This window comes from Eriocheir sinensis, chromosome 8 (assembly GCF_024679095.1).
Source record: "Eriocheir sinensis breed Jianghai 21 chromosome 8, ASM2467909v1, whole genome shotgun sequence".
NCBI classification, from domain to species: domain Eukaryota; kingdom Metazoa; phylum Arthropoda; class Malacostraca; order Decapoda; family Varunidae; genus Eriocheir; species Eriocheir sinensis.
The window spans coordinates 14,416,575-14,438,611 of NC_066516.1; the positions used below are offsets into that span (position 1 = coordinate 14,416,575).

The window sequence follows — 22,037 nt, forward strand, 5'->3', positions numbered from 1 at the left end:
ATCCTTTATAAGACTTCCTGACAAGACCCTATATTTCCAATTGAAAATTAACTTTGGAAAGTCTGCCAGTCAGAAGTTTGGAATAATTAGAGGTTTCCAAAGATTTTGCTGCCTCCTCCACTTGAGTTGATAATTTTTTACATTTCATTGTCCTTGTCCTTGAGAGCTGCTCACCAGTGATGTGCTGAGGCTGATGAGCAGGGGGAAAGGAAAAGTTAAAGTTGACTGTGCAGTGTTTAGCTCCTTTATTGCAACAAATTACAATGCATGTCACATAAAACAAAGGTAAAGTAGGTAAAGTTGGTGGCATGTGAGAAAACTTGTAGGTTTTTGGTATGAGTAATGCATGATATATGTAGTAAAAGGTCATTCATTCATTCATTCATCCCTTTTACTGGTAAAATCTAGGACAACCTTCCTTAATCTGTATTTCCTCCTGCATACAACTAGACTAGACTAGAAAGGAGTATCAAGACACCTCTCCTTCCGAAAAGACCACTTCTGGGCACTCATTCAATTTTGTTTTGCCGGAGAAGCTGATTTAGCAAGAGAAGGGATATTTGGTTTCCAGTTGAGATTTTGAGTTGAGGATAGACCAAGAATAATTATTGTAAAGTAAGGGGACAGCTGAATGTTGTTAAAGAATAGAGGATGTGTATCTTGAGTTTTTTTGTTGTTGCCATTGAGCCGCCGCCTGTGCTGTAAAAAAAGTCTGGTAGGTTCAGTAAATATATACTGATGGGGACACTCATCTTGTTTGATTAAATAGAAAAAATCCAGTTAGTTTCCTGAACCTGGTACAAATCATGGATACCAAAGAGGCTCCAGGAAATAACTGGAATTTTTCAATCAAACAAGATGAGTGTCCCCACCAGTTATTTACTAACCCTTCCAAACTTTTTTTACAGCACATGAGGCAGTTCAAGGGCAACAACAACAAAAAAGTGTTACTCCAGCAAAAGAAAACACGGTGTCTTAATACTCTTCTACAGAGAAAGGTTAACTTGTAGGCAGGAGGATATACAGACAAAGGAAGGCAGTTCTAGAGTTTACCAGTGGAAGGAATGTAAATGATGGCTACCTCTTGCATAAGGGATTTGGATAGCAGAGGTGGGCTGGAGTAGAAAGTTGTGTGCAGAGGGCTGTGGGAAGGGCAGTCAGCATGAAAAATCAATAGACGATAAAGAGGCAACACCGTGGCAGAAGTTGAGAGCTAAAAGACTACTGTCAGTAAGAGGAGGAGGAGTCAGGCCTAAACGTAACCTGTTAACTGGGTGGGGTACTACCCACCTACAAAAATAAATTGTCCACCCACTAAATTAATTACGCCCAAAAGGGGGGGGTGTTTGCGTCATTTTACTATGTATACCTTGGCATTACGCTGCCATATGCACGAATCTCACTCGGCACACACACACACACACGTATATATATGCATATATATACTATAATTATAATGTGTGTGCATGTTTCACAAGAAAAGTGATCATTTTATACAATGTCCAGATTCTGACTTCTGAGTGGTACATTAGTCATCGCACATTAAAGATCATACGTGTATGGGGTAGGCGGTGGCTGAACTGGTAGCGTACTGGGCCCACATTCACCGCGTGATGGACGACGCGGGTTCGAATCCCCACGCTACCACCTCGGATTTTTCAGTCACCGCCGAGTGGCTTAAAACTACCCACATGCTGTCCTGAAGACCACCCATCAACCCGGACTCTAGAGGAAGCCGTCCAAGCGAATCAAGAACGAGTTCCGGGGGGCAGCATGAGCCAATGCAAGATGGCGCCACTATAAACACTCGCCTGCGCCAGAACGGGCTGGGCCGACCATCAGGCCCCACCTGGAAGAAGCCTTGGGCCGACCATCAGGCCCCACCTGGAAGAAGCCTTGGGCCGACCATCAGGCCCCACCGGGAAGATGCCTACCGGCGCAATAGGCAGCAACAGTCCAGTGCCCACCCACTAAAAAAATTTTAGGTTTAGCCCTGGGAGGAGTTGATACAGGATGCCTCACCTTGAGGAAGCTGATTTAGCAAGAGGAGATATTTGGTTTCCAGTCAGTCAAGGAGCTAAATATTATTTAATATTATTTTTCTACTGGAGCCTGGGGACCAGCTACAGCACTCATAAGTTAGACGGCCTGGATTCAGACAATGGGGTGCCAGTTGTGTAGCCTTGGTCTAGAGCAGAGAGTCCAGCTTTAGAAAAAGATGTGACAGCTGGGTTTTTATCTGGACTAAGGAGAGGTGAGAAAGATGAAGAAGAATTTAGACATTTTTTGCTAGGTGCCAAAAGTCTGAAAGAATTAGTGATGTCAAGGTTGGAGCATTTTGTTAAATAATTTTTAGAAAATCTCAAAACCTTGCTCTATTTAATTTTTCCCGACTTATGGCACTTGGCCAAAAATATCTCAACAACTCCACTTCATCTTTCTCACTTCTCCTTAGTTCATATAAAGGCACTGCTGTCACATATCTCTTTAACCCCTTCACTCTGGTGACGCCGACAGGCGTCCGACGGCGTCACCGTTAGTTCTCTTCTAAACCTCTTAATCCTCTTCCATTTCCTCTTAATCTTCTTCTAAGCCTCTTAAGAGGAATTTAGAGGAGGATTAAGAAGCTTAGAAGAGGATTAATCCTCTTCCATTTCCTCTTGACCCTTTCCATACTGTGACGCCAACGTCTGCATCACGGATGGAAAGGGTTAAGCTGAGCTATACACTATATTGTGAATATAATATCCTGTGAAATTTTCACTTTAGACGATTCAGGGCATATTCCTCCTACTCATCCCTTGACTGATTCCACTATACTGGTTACTGAAATTTCTAAAAATGTTTTCTATGTCCTATCTGGCCTCAATCCTCAGAAGGCTTATGGACCCACAGGAGTGCCTCCTTTTGTCCTTCAAAACTGTGCTTCTGTGCTGACACCATGCCTGGTCAAACTCTGCCTTTCAGCATCTGCCAATACTTTACATTCCTGCGGGGAGTACACCTACATACAGCCTTCGCCTAAGACAGATAACAGTTCCAATCCCTTAAATTACCATCCTGTAGCTTTAATTTCCTGTAAAGCTTTTGAATCAATCCTTATCCAGAAAATTCTGAAGCATTCATAAACTGATGACCTCTTTGATTGCTATTAAGAGTTTTGCAAGAGTTGTCCTTCTGGTGATCTTGCCATCTTGACTGACTCCTGGTTTTCCTCTCTTAGCCATTTCAGTGAAACTTTTGCTGTTTGCCTTAGATATATTTCAAAGGCTTTTTTTGAGAGTCTGGCACAACTCTCTGCTTTCTAAACTACCTTCCTATGGATTCTATCCCTCTCTCTGTACTTTTATCTTCAGTTTCCTTTCTGGCCATTCTTATCTCTGCTGTGGTAGACGGTCACTGTTCTGCAGGGCTCTGTCCTATCTCCCACTCTTTGTTATTCATTAATGATCTTTCCAAAACAAACCCTCCTATCCATTCCAATAGGAATAACATGACTTCAGGCTGGATGCTACAGAATGCTTAACCTCAGACCTTGCTTAAAATCTTATCTGAAAATTTCATATCTCATCTCTTGCTAAATCCACTGCCTTGAGGTTTGGCATTGTGTATTGTCTCCGCCAGTTCTTTCCTCCTCCCAGATGCTGTCTATATACGGGAATGTCTGCCCTTGTATGAAGTATGCATCTCATGTGTGGAGCCAAAGGCTCTTCGTTTCATAAACTCCCCTCCTCTTATCGACAATCTTCTACCTCTTTCTGTCTTCTATCAGTATTTCATATTTTCATGCTGACTGCCCTAATAAACTTCCTAACTTCAATTTCTGTTCTTTGAGACAAGATGGCTTGCCTGGGAAGCTGGAATGTTCATCTTGGTTAGGAACTGCTTCTTTCAGGTGTGGTGCACTGAGGACCCTGCCAGGTGTTTCAATTCCTCAAGCAGCCGTTACTGGCCTGGATGGAGTAATGCCTTGCACACAGTGGCGGGACAATCCACTTGTCACCTCAAACTTCAGGAGATGGCTGTTAGGGAAAAGGGAAAACACTAGTCAAATCTGAAAAAAGTTTTGCTGCTCCTCAAAACTTGTGTATCAGCATTGTATGAGCTTACATTCAATAACCTGAGAATTCTGCTTACCATTTGTCTGAAAGACTTGAATAAACATAAGGCACACTCAAATTTGTTTCTTTTAAAACCAAATGCTTAACATTCCTCCAGGGGCTCTTTGAAGTATTTATGACTTAAAACTGTGCACAATTTGCTTGCTGAACACTGTCTACAACTACAATTCACATTCTGAACACACTGCATGTGAGAAAATAATATATATTTGCATCACAAGTTTCATCGTTGGTTCTCAAAAGTGTTGATACAAATCAATAGCACCAAACAAAAACACAATCACAAAAAGATCACAGGCTAATATTTGTACATCACCAACAAACAGCTACTCATGAATAAAACCCTCACTGGCAGACGAAGGACATATTTCCCCAAACAGTTTCGGTGGACACTGCCACCGTTTACGATGTTAGGAAGAGAGGTTATGTCCTGCCAGTGTGAGTTTTATTAGCATACTACAAGGGATTCATGCACTTTAACAAGAGAAAAGTGCACACTACGATACAAAATAAATAGTTCTAAAAACATAACAAAAGTGCAATGTAAATCAAAATTATCCAAAAATGTCAATGAGCAAACCATTCAGACCTTAATATTTCAGTAATACAAAATCAAAATACTTAGTCTGTTTCATACTATTCCCCCTCGCCCATTCCAGTACCTTAGATCAGTTCACCTGTCCACTGGAAAGCGAAGGGAGGAAAGAAAGCTGGGTGCCAAGCAAGGGTCTTCCATCTTGGCTCAGTTTTGACACTTTACAGCCACAACTTCATGAGCTTGGCATCCATTTCCCTTCCCCACCCTTCCCTTCTCCTTTATTTTCCATTTCTCTCCCCAACCCTTCCTTTTCATTCTCCTTTACTTTTCTTCCCTCCCCTTTACTCTCCATTTCTCTCTCCCATAACTCCCTTTCTTTTGTTATCCTCTCACCCTTCCCTTCTTTTGTTATCTTCTGTTCCCCTAAAATATCATTATGTAGATCATATAAGGCACTTTCCTATAAATGCTATTTCAATCTTTAAATTTATGAGGCTTCAATAAAAAATAACGCTTCATTACCACTACTATTTCTACTACTATTGCTTTTACTACTGCTACAACTACTGGTCCCACAAGACTATTCCATTCATTACCTCTCAGCCCTACTCTACGTACAGGAGAAAAATAAATTACTGCAAGTCTTAGCTTTCTCTTCCTGAGGTACTGAGCCCCCAGCCTCCTCTTGCTCATCTCTCCCGCTTGTGGTGTTACCTGCGCATGGCTGTCTGGTTGTTGCACTGTGTCATTTCCCCTCCTTCAGCCTCATCCTGTCCTGCCTTTCAATGAAAATAATTAGCCCAAACCTTGAATAATAAAATGAGATCATTAATACTAGTAACATATGAAGACTGTATAGAACCGACATATCATATATCCTTTTCCTTTCTTATTCTGGCTAATACAGTGGAACCTCGGTTTTCGCGATTAATCCATTCAAAAAAGTCTGATGAAAACCGAATGTACGAAAACTGAAGCAATAATTCCCATAAGAAATAATGTAAATCCAATTAATCCATTCCAGACACCCAAAAATATTAACAAAAAATACATTTTATAGAGAATAACTATAGTTTTACATACAGAAAACAATGATAAATAAATGAACATTGAACATCATTTTTGCCTTTATTGAAGACTCTTGTTGGCGTATGAAAGACAGCGGGGAGGGGAGAGGGAGGAGGAGGTTACTGTTTGGAAGGGGAATCTCCCTCCATAAGGACTTCGTTAGTTCGCTTGAACACCAAAGTCTTGTAAACGTGTTTGTATCTGTAATTTTTTCCTCGTATTCGGGTCAAAGTGGATTGAAATTCATGTATTTAATGCCAAAGAGAATATACTTTACTATGTTCACAGCATGAAGTCCGTTCTAGGTGTGGCAGATTCTGGAATTCCCATGAGTGCTTCGTGGTGCAGTGGTTAGCACACTCGGCTCACAACCAAGAAAGCCCGGGTTCAATTCCCGGGCAGAGTGGAAAAATTTGGGCGGCTTTTCCAATACCCTACGCCCCTGTCCACCCAGCAGTGAATGGTTATCAGGTATTAATTGGGGGTTGTGTCCCATCTCCTGGGATCTGTTCCCTTTTCCTATAATTCCTTCCCCTTTTGTCTCTCTCCAGCATATGACCACAGATGTTGCGCCAACTAAACAAAACTTTCCAAACATTCCCATGAGTGCAGCGCTGCCAGTTTGATCACCAATTATCAGATTAACACTGTCTCCCTACCTACCTACCCACAACCTAATTGGCGGTCGAACTGGCAGCGCCGCACTCATGGGAATTCCAGAATCTGCCACAACTAGAACGGACTTCATGCTGTGAACATAGTGTAGCACTTCATCGTGCATAAATGACGATATAATTCCTAATTATGTCCCAAGAGAATGGTTCAAGGGGAGATCCAGCGGTACCTCGGAAATGCTAAGTTTTCCTTCGAGGATGACATTGGGAGACAAGCATAGGGCTATGAGTCAGGAATGCGTGGGTGCTTGATTCCAGGAAACAAGTGGCCGAGTCACGCGGGCAGGCGGACGAGTTTGGTACGGACCGTTTTCAACTGTATGAAAACCGAGTGGATGTACGAAAACTGGGACAAAATTTTGACGAAAAAAGTCTTCAAAAACCGAGGTTTGACTGTATACAGACAGCACGAGTTCACATCTTATATCTTCTAAAATATCCATGGTAAAAAATATTGGTTCAACTACTTCCTAATCCATTAATTGTTTAAAATCCATCAAATCAGGTTGTCACAATTAAGCCCAGCACACATTATAAAGCTTCCTCATTCCAGCCTCTTCTCTCCCCCCTAACAATGATGCAATATTCTTAAGTAGTTAAAAATGTTCAGGTACTATACCGGTGGCATTCTTTGGTCCCTCTAGTGAGCTTGTCCATCAGTCTTCAAGTTTGTTCATCATCCCCTCACCCTCTCCCTCTCTACCTAACGCCCTACATTTTTTTTTATTTATCTACTGTTCTCTTATTTCAAAACTTATAAATATCCTTCACAGCCAGGTAGAACAAAGTGATATATCTAAGATTAAAACATGGACCCCCCCCCTTCCTACCTACCTACCTCAGTGCCCTATCTACCCTCTTCCCTCCTTCCTTTCTTCTACACTACCTTCCTTCTCTTACTTCCTACCTCAGTATCATATCTACCCTCTTTTCTTTCTTTTCTTCATACCCTCCCTTCCTTCTTTCCAAACTAAAATCTTTCCTTTCTTCCTACCTACACTCCTTTCCCCGTTCCCTCCTTCACCCCCACCAGCTCATCCACAGCCTGGCGAAGGAAGCTGTAGTAGGCATAATCAACAGGATCATCAAACCCCTGGAGCACCATGTGAGCCTCGAGATCTGTGTTGAGCAGCTCATTGGCATTGACGGAGGCGAGGACGGAGCCACTAGCAGCATTCTGGATAAGTATTTGTACAGGGAAGGTATAAGCAGCCACTGCCGCCTTTGCTGCTGCTGCCAATAGTGGTGTGGAGTGTGGCGGTGGAAGATCTTGTGCATATCTCTGCAGAGGAAGAATAGATAAAGTGATGACAGGACGAGTTTGCATAAAATTCAATACAATAGTGTCAGCCTGTCATGGGGTAGGGTGCAAGCTTCTAATCATGTCTTTGAAATCCAGTCCATCCTCAAGCTGAAACCCTGTCACCATAGGAAATGCCTGTTTGGTACCAAGATGCTGAAAATCCACTTTTTTTTATATTTTTCCTTGAAAATTAAAATTTCAAATATTATTAATTGATAATCACACACACATTAAATTACATCTTTTTCCCTCTTCTAGACCTGAGACTAAAAAATGGGTATACATGAAAATTGCTTCATTAGCAAAAAAAATATTTGTGATAGTGTAAAAAGCTTCCTTTGATCCCCAAAATATCCCAGTTTTATCTCCTTTAAATCCCTCCTTGCACTTTTTAATGATAAAAACAATTATAACGTAATCACCAAAATAAAGCACGTGACTTTTGATGGCTATCAGCCATTTCCCCCTCCCCCCCTAATAATCTTCTTTCATAGGCAGAAATGCATTATCAAGTATTTCTTAGAAAGCACAGTGTTCTTGTTGGTCTCCTTTAGTCACTTCTCCCAGATGCTATGCACAATAAAACCCTTAAGCATGAATTAAGTCTAAATATCAGATAAGATGGCACTGTAAATAATATCAATTAATCTGCGAGCTTAAGTTATCTTGAAGCTATGAGTGCTTGAGAAACAGCAAAACCGCATGTAATGTACATTTGTCATGCCCCAAGAGTTTATTTTACTCTTTTTCCTCTATTTTCCAACACGACCTCTGTGTGTATCGAAACACACGAGAAATTAATCAAGATCAGGGTATTCGCCGGCTGCCTAGGATTGAACCCGCGACCAGCGAGAGAGTCACTCCTTACCGAGTCGGCCAAAGAGGTACCCCACTGGCTAAGTGGGTTATGGGAGGCTCGTTCATCAGGCATAGTCGCTGCACTACACATTAGCATGCTCCTCTCATAACCATGCAGCTGCTAGTATTTTTTTCATTCAATCCAGTGACACTACCCATGTTTAGACACTGGTGGCCATTCTAAAGCAAAAGGGTTAAATACATGTTCATCTGTAATATCTCACCTGCACCTCCTCAAGCAGAGTCCAGCATGAGACAAAGTGCTGCTGCAGCAGAGCCATCACCCTGGGGGAGGCAAGGGCCCCCTCCCGCAGGGCACGACCTGACCCTCAGCAGGACTGGTCAGACAACACACCCCACAGCACCATCGTGTGAACCAGACTCTGTTGTTGCTGCCGTTGCTGTCCCTCCCCTGCTGCTGTGTGACTCGTGTGGTTGAAAACGTCACTGAAATTGTGGTACTGGACCTGCCGGGGAGGAGCACCTCGTAAGACTCCACTCCAACACTGCCGGACACCACAATGACTGCCACAAAGAAAAACCTAAAACTTTAGTCACCATACCCAAACCTGACCCAGAAACCCTGCTACCCCCTCTTCTGTGGCTAAGGAGGCTGACTGATGGATGAGGTTGTAGTTAGGAATAAATGTACCTTAGAGCAGGGTTGGAATAAAAAAAGGAGCTTAAAACAAGTGTTAATAGCACAAAAACTGTGCTAGATCAGCGTTGCATGACCCTCCAACACCCCCCCAACAATATATATTATGCAACTAGGGGTCTAAAATGGAAAATGCTGAAAAGTAAAGATGACGCCACTATAAACACTTGCCTGTGCCACAACAGGTTGGGGCCAACCATCAGGCCCTACTATGAAAGCCTACCAGTGCCACAGGCCAAGACGTAAAAAAAAAAGAAAAAAAAACGAAGTAAATCAAGCAATAAAAAGATAAAAAAAATGGAAAGGCAGCAGAAATTGATGGAATTACAGCAGAAATGTTGAAGTGTGGAGAAGATGTTATTAAATGGATGGTCAAGATATGTGAAGTGGCATGGGAGGGGGGGGGGCCAGCAGACTGGACAAAAGCCATCAATGTCCCAGTTTACAAGGGGAAGGGCAGGAGAGGGGAGTGTGGGAACTATAGAGGATTAAGTCTGCTAGTATACCCAGAAAGGTATATGGAAAAGTCATAATAGAGAGAGGGTGCAAAGACTTACAGAAGAGAAAATCAGTGAAGAACGAGGAAGCTTCAGGAAGGGAAGGGGATGTGTGGATCATATTTTCCTTCAGGATGGTAGTAGGAAAAATATTAGCAAAAGGAAAACAACTATACGCTTATGACGGAGTCGATTGGCTGGCATTGTGGGACATTTTAAAGATATATGGTGTGGGAGGAAAACTGCTAATGCAATAATCTTTCTACGAGATGCATCCCCATATGTCAAAATTAGTGGAGAAACAAGTAAACATTTTGAGATAAAAGTGGGCTTGAGGCAGGGGTGTGACATGTCACCATGGTTGTTCAATATTTATATGGATGGTGTTATGAGAGAAATGAAGGGGGAAGTTGGAGTAAAGATGTACGCTGAGGGAGGGAAGTGGGTGCTGAATTCAATCTTATTTGCTGATGACACAAGTGCTCATTGCAGAAAATGAAATTGACACAAAATTTGGTCAGTGTTTTTGATAGTGTATGTAAAAGGAGAAAGCTGAAAGAGCTGAAAGTAAATGTCAACAAAAGTAAAGTGATGGCTTGTGAGCGGAGTAGAAGTGAGGTTGTGGATTTTATATGCCCTTATAGAGTGGGAAATGAAAGAATGTGAAAAAGAATGCAAAATAATTTTGAATGGTGAAGAAATGGAGGAGGTTAATGAGTTTAAAGTACCTTGGATCAGTTATATGTAAGCATGGTGGTACAGGAGAGACAAGAGATAGGGCATTGCGAAGAAGAAAGGTGGTGGGGTCTTTGGGACGTATTATGAATGGCAGAAGTGTGAGCATGGAGGTAAAGAGGAATTTGAGAAATATAGTAATAGTACCAACCCTCACATATGCAAGTGAAACATGGGCCTGGAATGAAAGTCAGAGGTCTAGAGTGCAGGCAGTGGAAATGAGTTATCTGAGGAGTGCATGTGGTATGAGTAGAATGGATGGAATGAGTTAGGAAAGTGTGTATGAGCATTTTGGAATGTGTCACATGGGTGAAGGGAAGAAGTGTGGAGTGGTGGAAGAAGTGAAGTGACAGACTTTAAAGTGGTTTGGCCACATGGAGCGAATGGAGGAGAATAAGATGACCAGGAGGGTGTATGTGAGTGAGATAGAGGGAGGGAATGTTAGAGGATGACCTCCAGTGAAATGGAGAGAAAGGGTGCAGGAGTATGTCAGGGAGAGGGGTGAAAGAACTTTGAGCAGGCAAGGAGGGAGTGTCTGGATAGAGAGAGATGGAAACTCTTCTGCCGTGGCCATCCCCTGGTGGGAGCTCCTAGGAGCAGGCCATTTCATTTTTAAGTTCTTAGATTTTGGGCATCTTTTTGAGGGGTGGGTTCTTTTGGGTGGATTTTTTTAATGCCAACCCTGCCTTAGAGGAAAAGTGAAGGAGGGGGTAGGGCTTCTGGACCAATGGAGTGTATGGTGACCTTTTTTTATGGTACATTTATCCTCATCATTCATTTCACATACATCACCCACAGCTTTTTCCTTGACGATAATTCTGTATGGAAAGCTGTAAGGAAATATCAACCTCCATCAGAGCTTACAGTACTGCTAGTGAGCTAACAGCAGCCAAGACACACCTGCATGAAGCTGTACATGTGCTTCTCCAGGAGGGACAAAGCTGCCTCCTCAGGTATCTCTTGGGCCCAGACAGGTATGGCAGAGGGGACAGGTGAGGAGCAGGTGACCCTCATCTCCGGCAAGTGTGTTATTGTTACCTCCATGTCCACTGCCTCGTTAGGGCCCGTCAACCACTCTAGGTCTGTATGTGTAAATGACAGGTTAGTTTAGGTGTGCGTGTAGTCAGGTGTCTGGGTATGTGTGCAAGGTTGCGTGCATGAGTTTATATACCTATCTATTTATTTGTGTGTGTATGTGCATGTATGTGTAAGTGTGTGTGTGTATAATCAGAAGTGTACTTTTATGCAGAAAAATATTAAAATCCTGCAAGGTAGGACGAGCAAGGTAATTTGTATTTCTTCCCTTTCATTACCATAAAAACCCACCACTCTCCTCTTCCTCCATACTAATATTCTTCCTCATCACCATCACAACCATCCTCTCCCTCCTCACACCCATCAATGGTGACTTGCTGATATTCACCACACACCCATCACTCACCTACTCATTACCTCTCATGCTCCCTCATCACACTAGTCTGCCTTACCTCCTCAGAAGTGTGTCTAGAATGCAAACCCTACTCTCTGCAATCCTCAGATCATTCCCAGCATCCTTTCCTCTCCTATCACCCTCTCTCCAAGCTACATACACCCTTTATGCTATCCACTCCATTCCACCATCCACCAGCCCACATCATTCCCTCACAAGCCCTCTTAACATCTTTCCCTCTCCTTACACCCTCTCTCTAAGCCACACCACCCTATATGCTATCCACTCCACTACATTTCACCATCCAGAAGCCCACATCATACCCTCACAAGCACAAGCCTTCTTTCCACTTTTGCACTACATTCCACTTGGCATCCACATTATCCATCACTACCTTGCTCTCCTTCAATACATCAGGCAGTATTATTATTTTTCCACACCATCACACTCCCCTTCTCCCGCCCACCTGCCAGCCTACACATACCCAGGTTAAGAGAGCGTGTAGTCGGCACGTGAATGTCACAAGCATTGACCATCCCATCCGAAGCATTGATAACCACCTGGCCCAGGAAGGCGGCCGGGGTGAACCAAAGTGGCAGCCTGGGTGGGGCATTCAGCTGGAACTCTGCATGGACCCTGTGCATGGGGAAGAGAGAAGCAGCTACACTTTAGTAAGGGTAAGGAAAAGGTGTAATTATTGCCAACAGAGGAAAACACAGAAAACAAATGGAATAAGAAGAGATGACTGACCACCTAAAAATATCCATATCAATAGCCTACAGTGGTCACAACTCAGTGTCTTGAGAAGCAGGCAGCCACACCAACTTAACATGTTGAGGCGACCTGTCCCCCACCTCTCCTCTCTTTCAGTGTCAATCGGTTTAACCCTTAAAGGGCGGGGGTGTATGGTGAAAATGGTTGTCCCCGTACACCAATGTTCTGATGTTTTCCAAAAAATTGCTCACTTTCCATTATCAATTTCACAGCTCTCCCTAACCCAGTAGCTTTAAATTTGTGAGCATTCGCTTTATCCATCCTTCCTCTTTAATCTGTCACAAACCTGATGTCTCTATGTCATGTGGTGTTTCCGTGGTTATATGATGAAGCACAGTAACTTAAAGCTCTCAGCAAGCCTTATGAGGAGTCAAGGTCGCTGGCTGTGGACACTTAGGCGCAAAATCAGATGAGGAAAATACAAAAAACTTTCCTCCTACCATTGTTACAGTCACAAAAACACTGAGAATAGCACAGAGGAGTTGTGGGGCAGCCTAGGAGTTACGCTGGCCCATAAATCCCCACGCAAACCAAAATTACGGCGGAAAAGGCAGAGCAGAAAAACCCGTCACCAGCTCTCTACATGGTAACCGGAAAAACCTATCACCTGCCCTTTAGGGGTTAAACGATAATGTTACTACTGCTAAATCCAAAGAAAGAGGGAGAAAGGTTACATAGAAGAAGGTAAATGGTTGACGAGTATAGAGAAAAAATAGAAGACCATGACTAGGGGTTACTTGTCTGCCATCAGAACAATATTGAAGTTCCAAATAAAAAAATATCAAATGAATACTCCGGCCTAATACTACTAAGCCTCATTGGGGAAAGAATTGTAGGACTTCTGTTGTAGCTAACCTCTTGAGGAGGCTCCAAGAAACAGATTGGTAGACAAGACAGATACAGGTATAGATAAAATATGAATAAATTAGTCTATCCACAAACAACACATTAAGTTGAGCTACTCACCTGAACCAAATCTCAAGCAGGTGATCTGTCCTGGCCCTAACCACCGCTGCCGCCCCCCTCGGCCCATACCTGTGGCACACGACATCCCTATTAGCAACACCTCAGAGAAAAGTCAATAGATAAACTTCTGATAAAGGAAAAACAAAAAATAGAAAAGATAAGATGAGAAATAAAGGGATTCAAATTGGTAGACTACAGGAGCCAGGGATAAAGTATTCATATTCAGTATTCGTATTTGAATATTCGAATACCGTATTTGGGTGTATTCGTATTTGTATTTGAATAATTATTGATAGAAATCAACGTATTTTTATCGTATTTTCATTCATATTTGAATACAAGGGGAAAGTATTCGTATCTGCAAATAATCTGACGAATACTTTAAAAATTATTGTCAGAAATAACAAATGTATTTAAGGTAAGTGTGATATCCCTGTATTGAATACTGGCACCAGTCACAAGACTTGTTCATGAGCTCATTTTCCTGTTGCATAACTTTAGAATGGATGGGAAAGAGAAAAAATGTAAATAGGTAAAGGAAAAACAAATAAGAAAAGATAAAATAAAGAAGAGGATGCTGTAAACTGGTAAAGGAAAAACATTAATAAGAAAAGTTGAGATAAGAAACAGAAGGATTTAAATAGGTTGGCCAAAGGAACACAGAAAAAGTTAAGCATGCTAGGTAAGAGAGAAAAATATGAAGACGTAAAGAAAAACCACATATAGAAAAGGGTAAGATAAGAAAGAGAAGGACATAAACAGGTAGACTAAAGGAACACAGAAAGAAAGGTGAGATAAATAAGAGAAATATATAAATAAGCAAAAGGAGATTAAGACCGACTGATTGACTGATTGATTGGGGTATCGTCGAGGCACTGTACGGAAATCGAGAAATAAAATCAATAAAAAAAAAGGCTGCAACAGAGAGAGGTATTTTCATGGGTTGTTTGCTTACCTGGACATGAGGAAGGGCTGAGGGTGCAGGAGGGACAGGAGGTGGGACAGCAGCTCCTCCGCAGGCCCAGCAGGTGAGGGAGGGACGTACCTGGTGCTGGAATAGAGGGAAAGGGCGATCGTCTTGGGTCAGCTCATCTCACCTCGTCTTGTCTATTATCTTTTTTTTGTATTAGGGAGGCAGCTCGAGGGTAGTAAACAATAAACAAAAACAATATAAAAAAAAAAAGAGCCCACTAGACGCTGCTCCAACAAAAGAAAATGCCTAGAACGAGAGGCCAAAAGAGAGGTCAGTTTCGGGTCCTGTCTTGTCTGTTGTTTTTTGTTATTTTGCTGTCTTTTGTTTATCTTTTTTGTCTTTCTTTGTGTCTTTTCTTTGTCTTGTCTCTCATCTTTTTTTTCTTCTTTTTTCTTTTGTCTCATCTTCTCTTGTATGACTTGTCTTTTGTCTTTTTTGTCTACTTTTTGTCTTTTTTCTTCTTTTGTGTTTTGTCTTCTTCGGTTTCTTTATTTTTTCTGTTTGTCTTGTTTTGTATCTTGTCGTGTTTTTCTTCTTTTGTATGTTGAGTTTTGTTTATCTTTTGTCTTGTTTTAACTTTTCTTTGTCCTGTCTTTTGTCTATTTTTGTTTTGTCTTTTGTTTGTCTCATTTTGTCTCATCTCATCTCGTCTTGTCTATCATGTTTTCTCCCAACTTGGCTCGTCTCCTCATCCTCTCCTATTCAATTCATCTTCCTTCCTTCTTCTCATTTTTCTTTACTCTCTTTTCTTTTTTCTCTTCCTCTTCTTCTCAATTCTCATTTATTCTCTCTTCTCTTTCTCTCTTCTCCTCTCTTTCTTCTCTCCTTATTCTCTTATCTATCTCTATCTATCTCTCTCTCTCTCTCTCTCTCTATCTATATATATATATCTCTCTCTCTCTCTCTCTCTCTCTCTCTCTCTCTCTCTCTCTCTCTCTCTCTCTCTCTCTCTCTCTCTCTCTCTCTCTCTCTCTCTCTCTCTCTCTCTCTCTCTCTCTCTCTCTCTCTCTCTCTCTCTCTCTCTCTCTCTCTCTCTCTCTCTCTCTCTCTCTCTCTCTCTCTCTCTCTCTCTCTCTCTCTCTCTCTCTCTCTCTCTCTCTCTCTCTCATGCTCTCTCTCTCTCTCTCTCTCTCTCTCTCTCTCTCTCTCTCTCTCTCTCTCTCTCTCTCTCTCTCTCTCTCTCTAAACTCTCTCTCTCTCATCTCTCTCTCTCTCTCTCTATCTCTCTCTCTCTCTCTCTCTCTCTCTCTCTCTCTCTCTCTCTCTCTCTCTCTCTCTCTCTCTCTCTCTCTCTCTCTCTCTCTCTCTCTCTCTCTCTCTCCTTTCCTTCACTGTTCCCAACTATCTCCTCTCAATGTTATATCCCCTTCGTATACCTTTCTTTCTTTCACTTATTTTTCTTCTTCACATCATCACCTCCTCCTCCCCCTCTCTCACTTTTCCTTCACTTCCCTAACTCACTACCCCATTTTCCCTATCCTTCCCTTCCTCTAACTTCCTTTTCCTCACTACTTTTTTTGTCTATTCACATGTTTACCGTCCTTTCCATCTCCTGCCCATCACTCCTTCTCATTGTTCCTTCATTTCCCTATCCTGCTGTTCCATTTTCCTTATCCCTCTCTCCCTCTACCTTCCTTTTTCTCACTATTTTATCTTTTTCACATGATCACTTCTCCAAGTTCCCTACCCCCTCATCACCCACCTCACCTTTCCTTCACTTCCCAATCTCTCTACTCAATTTTCCCTCTCCCTCTCCCTTCCCCTCACCTCCTCCCACCTTGCTGCTCCCTCTTTCCTCTCCCTCTCCCTCTCCTGTCCCCTCACCTCTGAAGGTAGGCCCCCTGGGTGGTGTCTGGCAGCAGTGTCCACACATGCCCAGGCTGTGCGGTGTTGGCGGGGGAGTCTGGGGGCAGGAGGGCCGAAAAGGAGGACATTGGCACCCACCCCCATGATGAAGCTGCCTTCCGCCACCTCAGCACCCCCGCCAGGCTCCTCCATGACACCTGCAGGAGGGATGAGATAGATGCTTAAGCTAGTATTCTTAAACGTGTCAGCCCCTCAGTTCGCTTGTTCAAAAAGCCTCTCATAGTAGAAGTTGCTTAGATTTTAATGGACTGTTTTGTGATTGCAGTGATAGTTTACATGAGTTCTGCACCATGGTCAGGAAAAAACACTCCAGAAAATCCACTTAATCTTCTCTGAGGCATTTGAAAATAGTTGTAATTGGAACCCGATACGTTTAAGAATATGGACCTTAGCTATTTTCATGTGAGCTTTTGGTTCTCAAGATACTTTACTGATATCTTTTCCTCAATAACTCATACCCATCCAAAATACCCTCATCTTAAATCCTTTTCTACTCATCTACTTTCTACCTTCCCTGACCAATCTTTTTATCAATCCCTTTCTTTCTCTTTCTGTACTGCCTCTCAAATTTTTCTCACCCCCTGTAAGATATATCTCTAGCATTTTCTTGTATACGTACATTCTTCTTTTCTTATTTTCCTGTTTTCTCTCATCTGTTCATTATGCAGTTCTTCTTACATCTGAAATACACATTAGTATCTCCAACTACTACCTAATACTTCACTTACCCTAACTACTGACCTCTTGAAACTCTCACTCCAGCATTGCATTCCCTGATTTTTATTCATTTATTTACGTATTTTTTCTATTTATCTATCATATTTTTTCATCCTTCACCCCTCCATTGCTCACCTCCGAGTCCAGGAAGGGGAGGAAGGCAGAGGATTGTGGGGGGGTGAAGGAGGTGTGCAGCTCCACCATCCTCTCTGGAGTCTTGGGGGGCTTCTTCCCCTCGCCCCCAACATGGCGTTCATAAAGTAATAGCACATTGGAAGCAGCTGAAAGAGGGAAAAAGGGAGTCAATGGGAGGCTAAAATGTGAAGAGTATCAGAGACCATAAGAAGTGTATAGTGTAAGAGGGGCGACCTGATATTTTTATAGTTTTGAGAAAATCATGTAATACAGCGACTGCCAGACTCTACACACACCACACAAGCCAAGTTCCATAGAAAAATCATGTGACTTTAGGCCTGCGAATTACCAGCTTTGAGGTCACTTTTTCCTTAGCTTGCTTCACCACATGATGCAGCAAGAATTCAGTTAACCGATGCTACCAAAACCAGAACACGTATTGCCTTTAACTGATTTGGTTGCCCCTTTTATACTGAGCGCCTCAATAGCACCTAGGTCAGATGGAGATAGGCAGCAAAGTGAAGGGAAAGAGACGAGTCAATGTATGGGAAAGAGATGGTGATGTTTGCAAATAAGATAAAAGTAGGCAGCAGGCGCATAGGGAAAAGGTCTGGTGTGGTGCATTCAGGGGATGCTATGATGAGGGAGAGAACTGTAAGCTGTATCATGAGGGTTAGATCAAATGGAAGATGTAACTTAATTGAAAGAAAGAAAATATATCATTTACAGAAAACAGGAATGGCTTGTTACTACACCTGATTCTATTTAATCAATGTACGTAGATGGTGATCTTATTTCTTTTTTTGATAAGACAGGGGAGAAAAATTTAAGAGAAATATCTCTAAAAAAATCCAAATAAGTGCAGTAAGTCTATTTAGTTGTCTTGGGTGTCTGGAAGGATCCTTGACCACAATTTATCATCAAAATAAGAAACAGGGTAAAAAAATATATGAAAATCAACTCAATATAATAACAAAAAAATCCAAACAAGTGTAATTAGTCTATCTATTTGAGTTGTTTAAGGACTGCTCCCTCCTAGCTGGGGGGAGCACGGGCCTTTGCCAATTTATGGCAGCCCATAACAGGGTGACAAACCAACTCTATCGGCTAACATCAGTTGAGGTGACCAAGTGTAATGCCAGAGAGTTGAGTAAGGACGGAAATATGTGTGTAGGAGTCAAAAAGTAGGTTTAAGTAATTATTAGTGTATAAGTGAATTGCCGCCACAACCACTGACTGTCTGCAGTCCATCTTTTTTTGTGTTCCTCACGAAGAGGCCCACCCCGTCATCCCTCCTGTACCACGAGTCAAAGGTCACCACGGTTGTGCCGGCGATTCACTTATACATTTATAATTACTTAAACCTACTTTTTGACTCCTACACATATATTTCCGTCCTTACTCAACTCTCTGGCATTACACAATTCAGTCTCTTGACAAGGACTGGCACGTCTGATCTGTTGAGAGGTTGAAAGAATCTCTGGCCATAAGTTATTATCATAAACAAAAAATGAATAATGGTATATACTCCTGAAGTACCCCTAGATAACTACTAGATGGCTTTGTGTTTTACAATAACCAAAAACTTCGAAAAAAAAAATTATCCTTGGTTTGATTAGTTTGTAAACACCAATACAGGCAACAGTGGAAAAAATCCTTTCAGCTCAGTACTCACAACTTCATGTATAAGAATAAAATGTGGCTCACCCAGGATGACGATCAGGAGCCACACTGCCAGCTGTCTTGGGTGCCCCGGCTGCCTGTGGTTCACCCAGGCATCCCTACCACTCTCAGATGTGGCCTCACTCTCACTATGTCCATGACTTCCACTGCCTCCTAGGGTTTCCTCCTCCTTATTGACTGTGCCTTCTCCTTTTCCTCCTCCTCCTGCTGCTGGTATACTTCCTCTCTTCCTCTCTTGTTTTTCCTTTGCCTCATCTGTTTCCTCTCCCTCTTCTTCCTTTACTCCTCTCTCCTTCCCTTCTCCCCTCCAGCGAAGTGAAGTCATCGTTCACTTTCTCTCTATCTGAAGACCACAGAAGATTGTATGTTACTATTATCATACTATTCCACCAGCTGTTCAGGTGTAACGATGTAAGCCAGTGAGCCAGGACAAGTGCACAGGCCGAAAACTATGAAGAAAACTGACTAAAAAATATATATATAAAAATGAAAAAATTGGTTGTCATCAAATCCTACTGACTTCATTATATGTAAAAATTCTCAGCATCCTTACAGACTGGTGACCCCTCCAGCTCTTGTTCAGGCAGGTAATTCTGTACCTAATGATATATGTGAACTTTGCAGATTATGGATTGATGAACAAATTGGTGATCAGCTTTGGCCAGTTGATAACATTTAAAAAGGGGATATGATCCAGACCTATATATTTTTACATGGCCTGAAAAATGTTGACTACACCCAATACTTCCAGCTGGCCCCCAGAAACAACAATATCACTACAAGGGGTGATTGTTCCAAGCTCCAAACACCCAGGCTAAGAACTCAGAAGAGAGGAAATTTCTTCAACACAAGGGTAATAAGCAAGTTGAATAAACTACCCGAAAGTGTCGTCCGCAGCCCTTGCGTGAATACCTTTAAAAACAGATTTGACAACTTTGAGAGAGACGCACAGAGAAGAGGCACCCATGAGTATGCAGTTAGCTCTCTGCCTCTTTACTATCACTAAGGGAATTAAGTTATGAATCCATTGGCCAGGAGGGGGGAATATTATCCTGGGTCAAAATTCACCCTGGGGGAATCTCAGACGGGGGGAAATACAGACTGGTACACCGGGGCAGTCAGATCCCAGCCGTTCAACCTTTTCCTGACTCTGGGTGATCAATGGGTACCTGGGGAAACCTGGGGAGGATAAGCTGTGATAATGTAGACGTCACTCACCAAAAGGTAAGAAAATACCCAATATACACTGCTCCAAACTGTAACAAAATTAGGCTGTCAAATGCAAGGGGAGTGAGAAAAAAACAATGCTGCCTTGACAGGATTACATGTATGGTAAATTTAGTGGTGACCTTCATAACCAACAAACAGGTGAGGTTATTAATAATTATGTATGTTACACTGCGCGAACCCGGACCTACCTCTCGGTTTTGTGTCTAAATGGAAGAAACTAATAAGTGTGTGTCACTGTCTGTGTTGTGAAGTATATATTTAAAGTCTGGGGAGAAGAAATATCAAGGCCTCGGAGGACCTTAGAGGTGGTCAAAAGAAGAAGGCTTTACTAGATACTCAACAGGCGGCATATTGACAGCCTCTACTTAAGACAAGGAACTCAAGAAACAACTATACCTTAGTAAACGTAATGAGATGACGAATAACTTGTCCAGCTGCTAATAAAGTGTGGGCGAGAAGCAGGACAGGACAAGATAGCGGTCCAATTATCTTCCCTACGTTTTCTGTATTTCCCTCACCGCCACCATTTACTTCCCCGCCCTGTTTCGACTCCTAATACGTGGCACAAACATCAACAGAGAGACACTTTTAAGCAAGAGAAGACTTCATAACAAACGAACAGGGCAGATTTTGGAAAGAATGTACGTTGCCAGATTGTCGTACTCTGTCTCATGTTTGCCGATTTCCGCCCCAATAACTGGTTTCATATATACTTATCGTTAAAATGGTTAATTATTGGTGATTTTTGGGAATAGCTATGAGTCAGAAACCGGTATATACGAGGCTCTGAGTACGATTATCTGGCATTATTGGTCTGCTGCTGGTCTGCTAGTGTTGTTGTCTTACCGGCAATATTAACCATCATATAGATCACAGGTGGATAAACTAGGGCAAGAACAGGTTAATTAATATGTTTTACTGCTGTGTATTCCCGATTGGACAACAGCAGGGTGACTTATTTCTGCGAAGAGGTATACTTCTCGCAACCCCGTTAAACAGACATGACCCATTTATTTTAGCCTTTAAAATCCTCTACACGACTCAAACACGTGCATGAGAGTTGGTGTACAAATTGATTGATCGAAGTAATGGATCACTAACACAACGCCATCATATTCGAACTTGGTAAAGCAACAGGTGAGCTGACCGGCCAGACGTACGTGTTGCGAGAAAAAAACTCCTTGCAGAAATAAGTCGCTCTGCTGTCCAATACGTATGTGCACTCGGGATTGGGAATAGGTGTACGTACACATTAATATCTCCCATCCGAAAGCCAATCACTAATCATGTGCACATTACACACGAATAACTACATTAAAATGGTTGCCTGCTTTATTGTCGAGGTACTTTTGACTCGTTTACTACTTCTCTGCATTTCGGCCTATGTATATGACATGTGTGCATAGAACCGAACTTTGCCCACACACATACATTCACTTGGAACATGTTGGCTGCTGCTAACATCTCTGTTGTTGTTCCCCACACATTATTCTGACGCACTGATCTACTGCCGTGCTATACAAGGCTGTGATCTCTGCAGTATTTTACTTTAAGGACTAGTATTTACTCTCTGTATTCATTCCCATCTAGTGCTTGGGCAATATGTTCTCCGTCCCCACATTTTATTGTCTTATTGTCCATGGGGAGGTACCGCCCCCTCCCTTGTTGTGCTTTCCTTCCTACCATTGTATCGTTTTAGTTTCATGGTGCTACCTACACATGTATTAATAGTTGTATAATCACACTCTGTACTGCCTGGGGGTTGGGATGGCATATTGTTCCTCCCTTCTCCCTTGTTGTTTACCTGCAACA

At 42.3% G+C, this 22,037-nt stretch overlaps 1 protein-coding gene across 6 annotated transcripts; it reads right to left on the reverse strand.

Moving 5' to 3' along the window:
* Positions 1–230: 230 nt before the first annotated feature.
* LOC126995581 (selenoprotein N-like) lies at positions 231–21,187 on the reverse strand. 6 transcript variants are annotated; one of them, XM_050855267.1, is made up of 11 exons: positions 20,622–21,024; positions 19,020–19,338; positions 17,313–17,458; positions 16,419–16,597; positions 14,577–14,672; positions 13,622–13,690; positions 12,366–12,517; positions 11,353–11,534; positions 8,787–9,029; positions 7,396–7,683; positions 231–5,438 (listed from the first exon to the last, which is right to left on the reverse strand). In XM_050855267.1, exons 2-9 carry the CDS (start codon positions 19,318–19,320, stop codon positions 8,892–8,894), a joined length of 1,263 nt encoding a protein of 420 aa, XP_050711224.1. In that variant the 5' UTR covers positions 19,321–19,338; positions 20,622–21,024; the 3' UTR covers positions 231–5,438; positions 7,396–7,683; positions 8,787–8,891. The 6 variants fall into 6 exon arrangements, with proteins under 6 accessions (XP_050711224.1, XP_050711221.1, XP_050711226.1 ...); XM_050855264.1 differs by having other exon boundaries at positions 231–1,849; positions 1,885–7,683; XM_050855269.1 differs by lacking the exon at positions 20,622–21,024 and adding an exon at positions 21,072–21,187 and having other exon boundaries at positions 231–7,683.
* Between the last annotated feature and the right edge of the window lie 850 nt (positions 21,188–22,037).

What these genes read in the sequence shown, in the direction of transcription:
- LOC126995581 (XM_050855269.1), bottom strand. Translation starts at nt 19,320, where the DNA reads ATGACTTCACTTCGCTGGAGGGGAGAAGGGAAGGAGAGAGGAGTAAAG. An exon ending in GCTCCTGATCGTCATCCTGG is followed by an intron (nt 17,459 to 19,019) that starts GTGAGCCACATT and finishes TCCCTCTTTCAG; the next exon opens with CTGCTTCCAATGTGCTATTA. An exon ending in ACATGTACAGCTTCATGCAG is followed by an intron (nt 9,030 to 11,352) that starts GTGTGTCTTGGC and finishes CCTCCCCGGCAG; the next exon opens with GTCCAGTACCACAATTTCAG.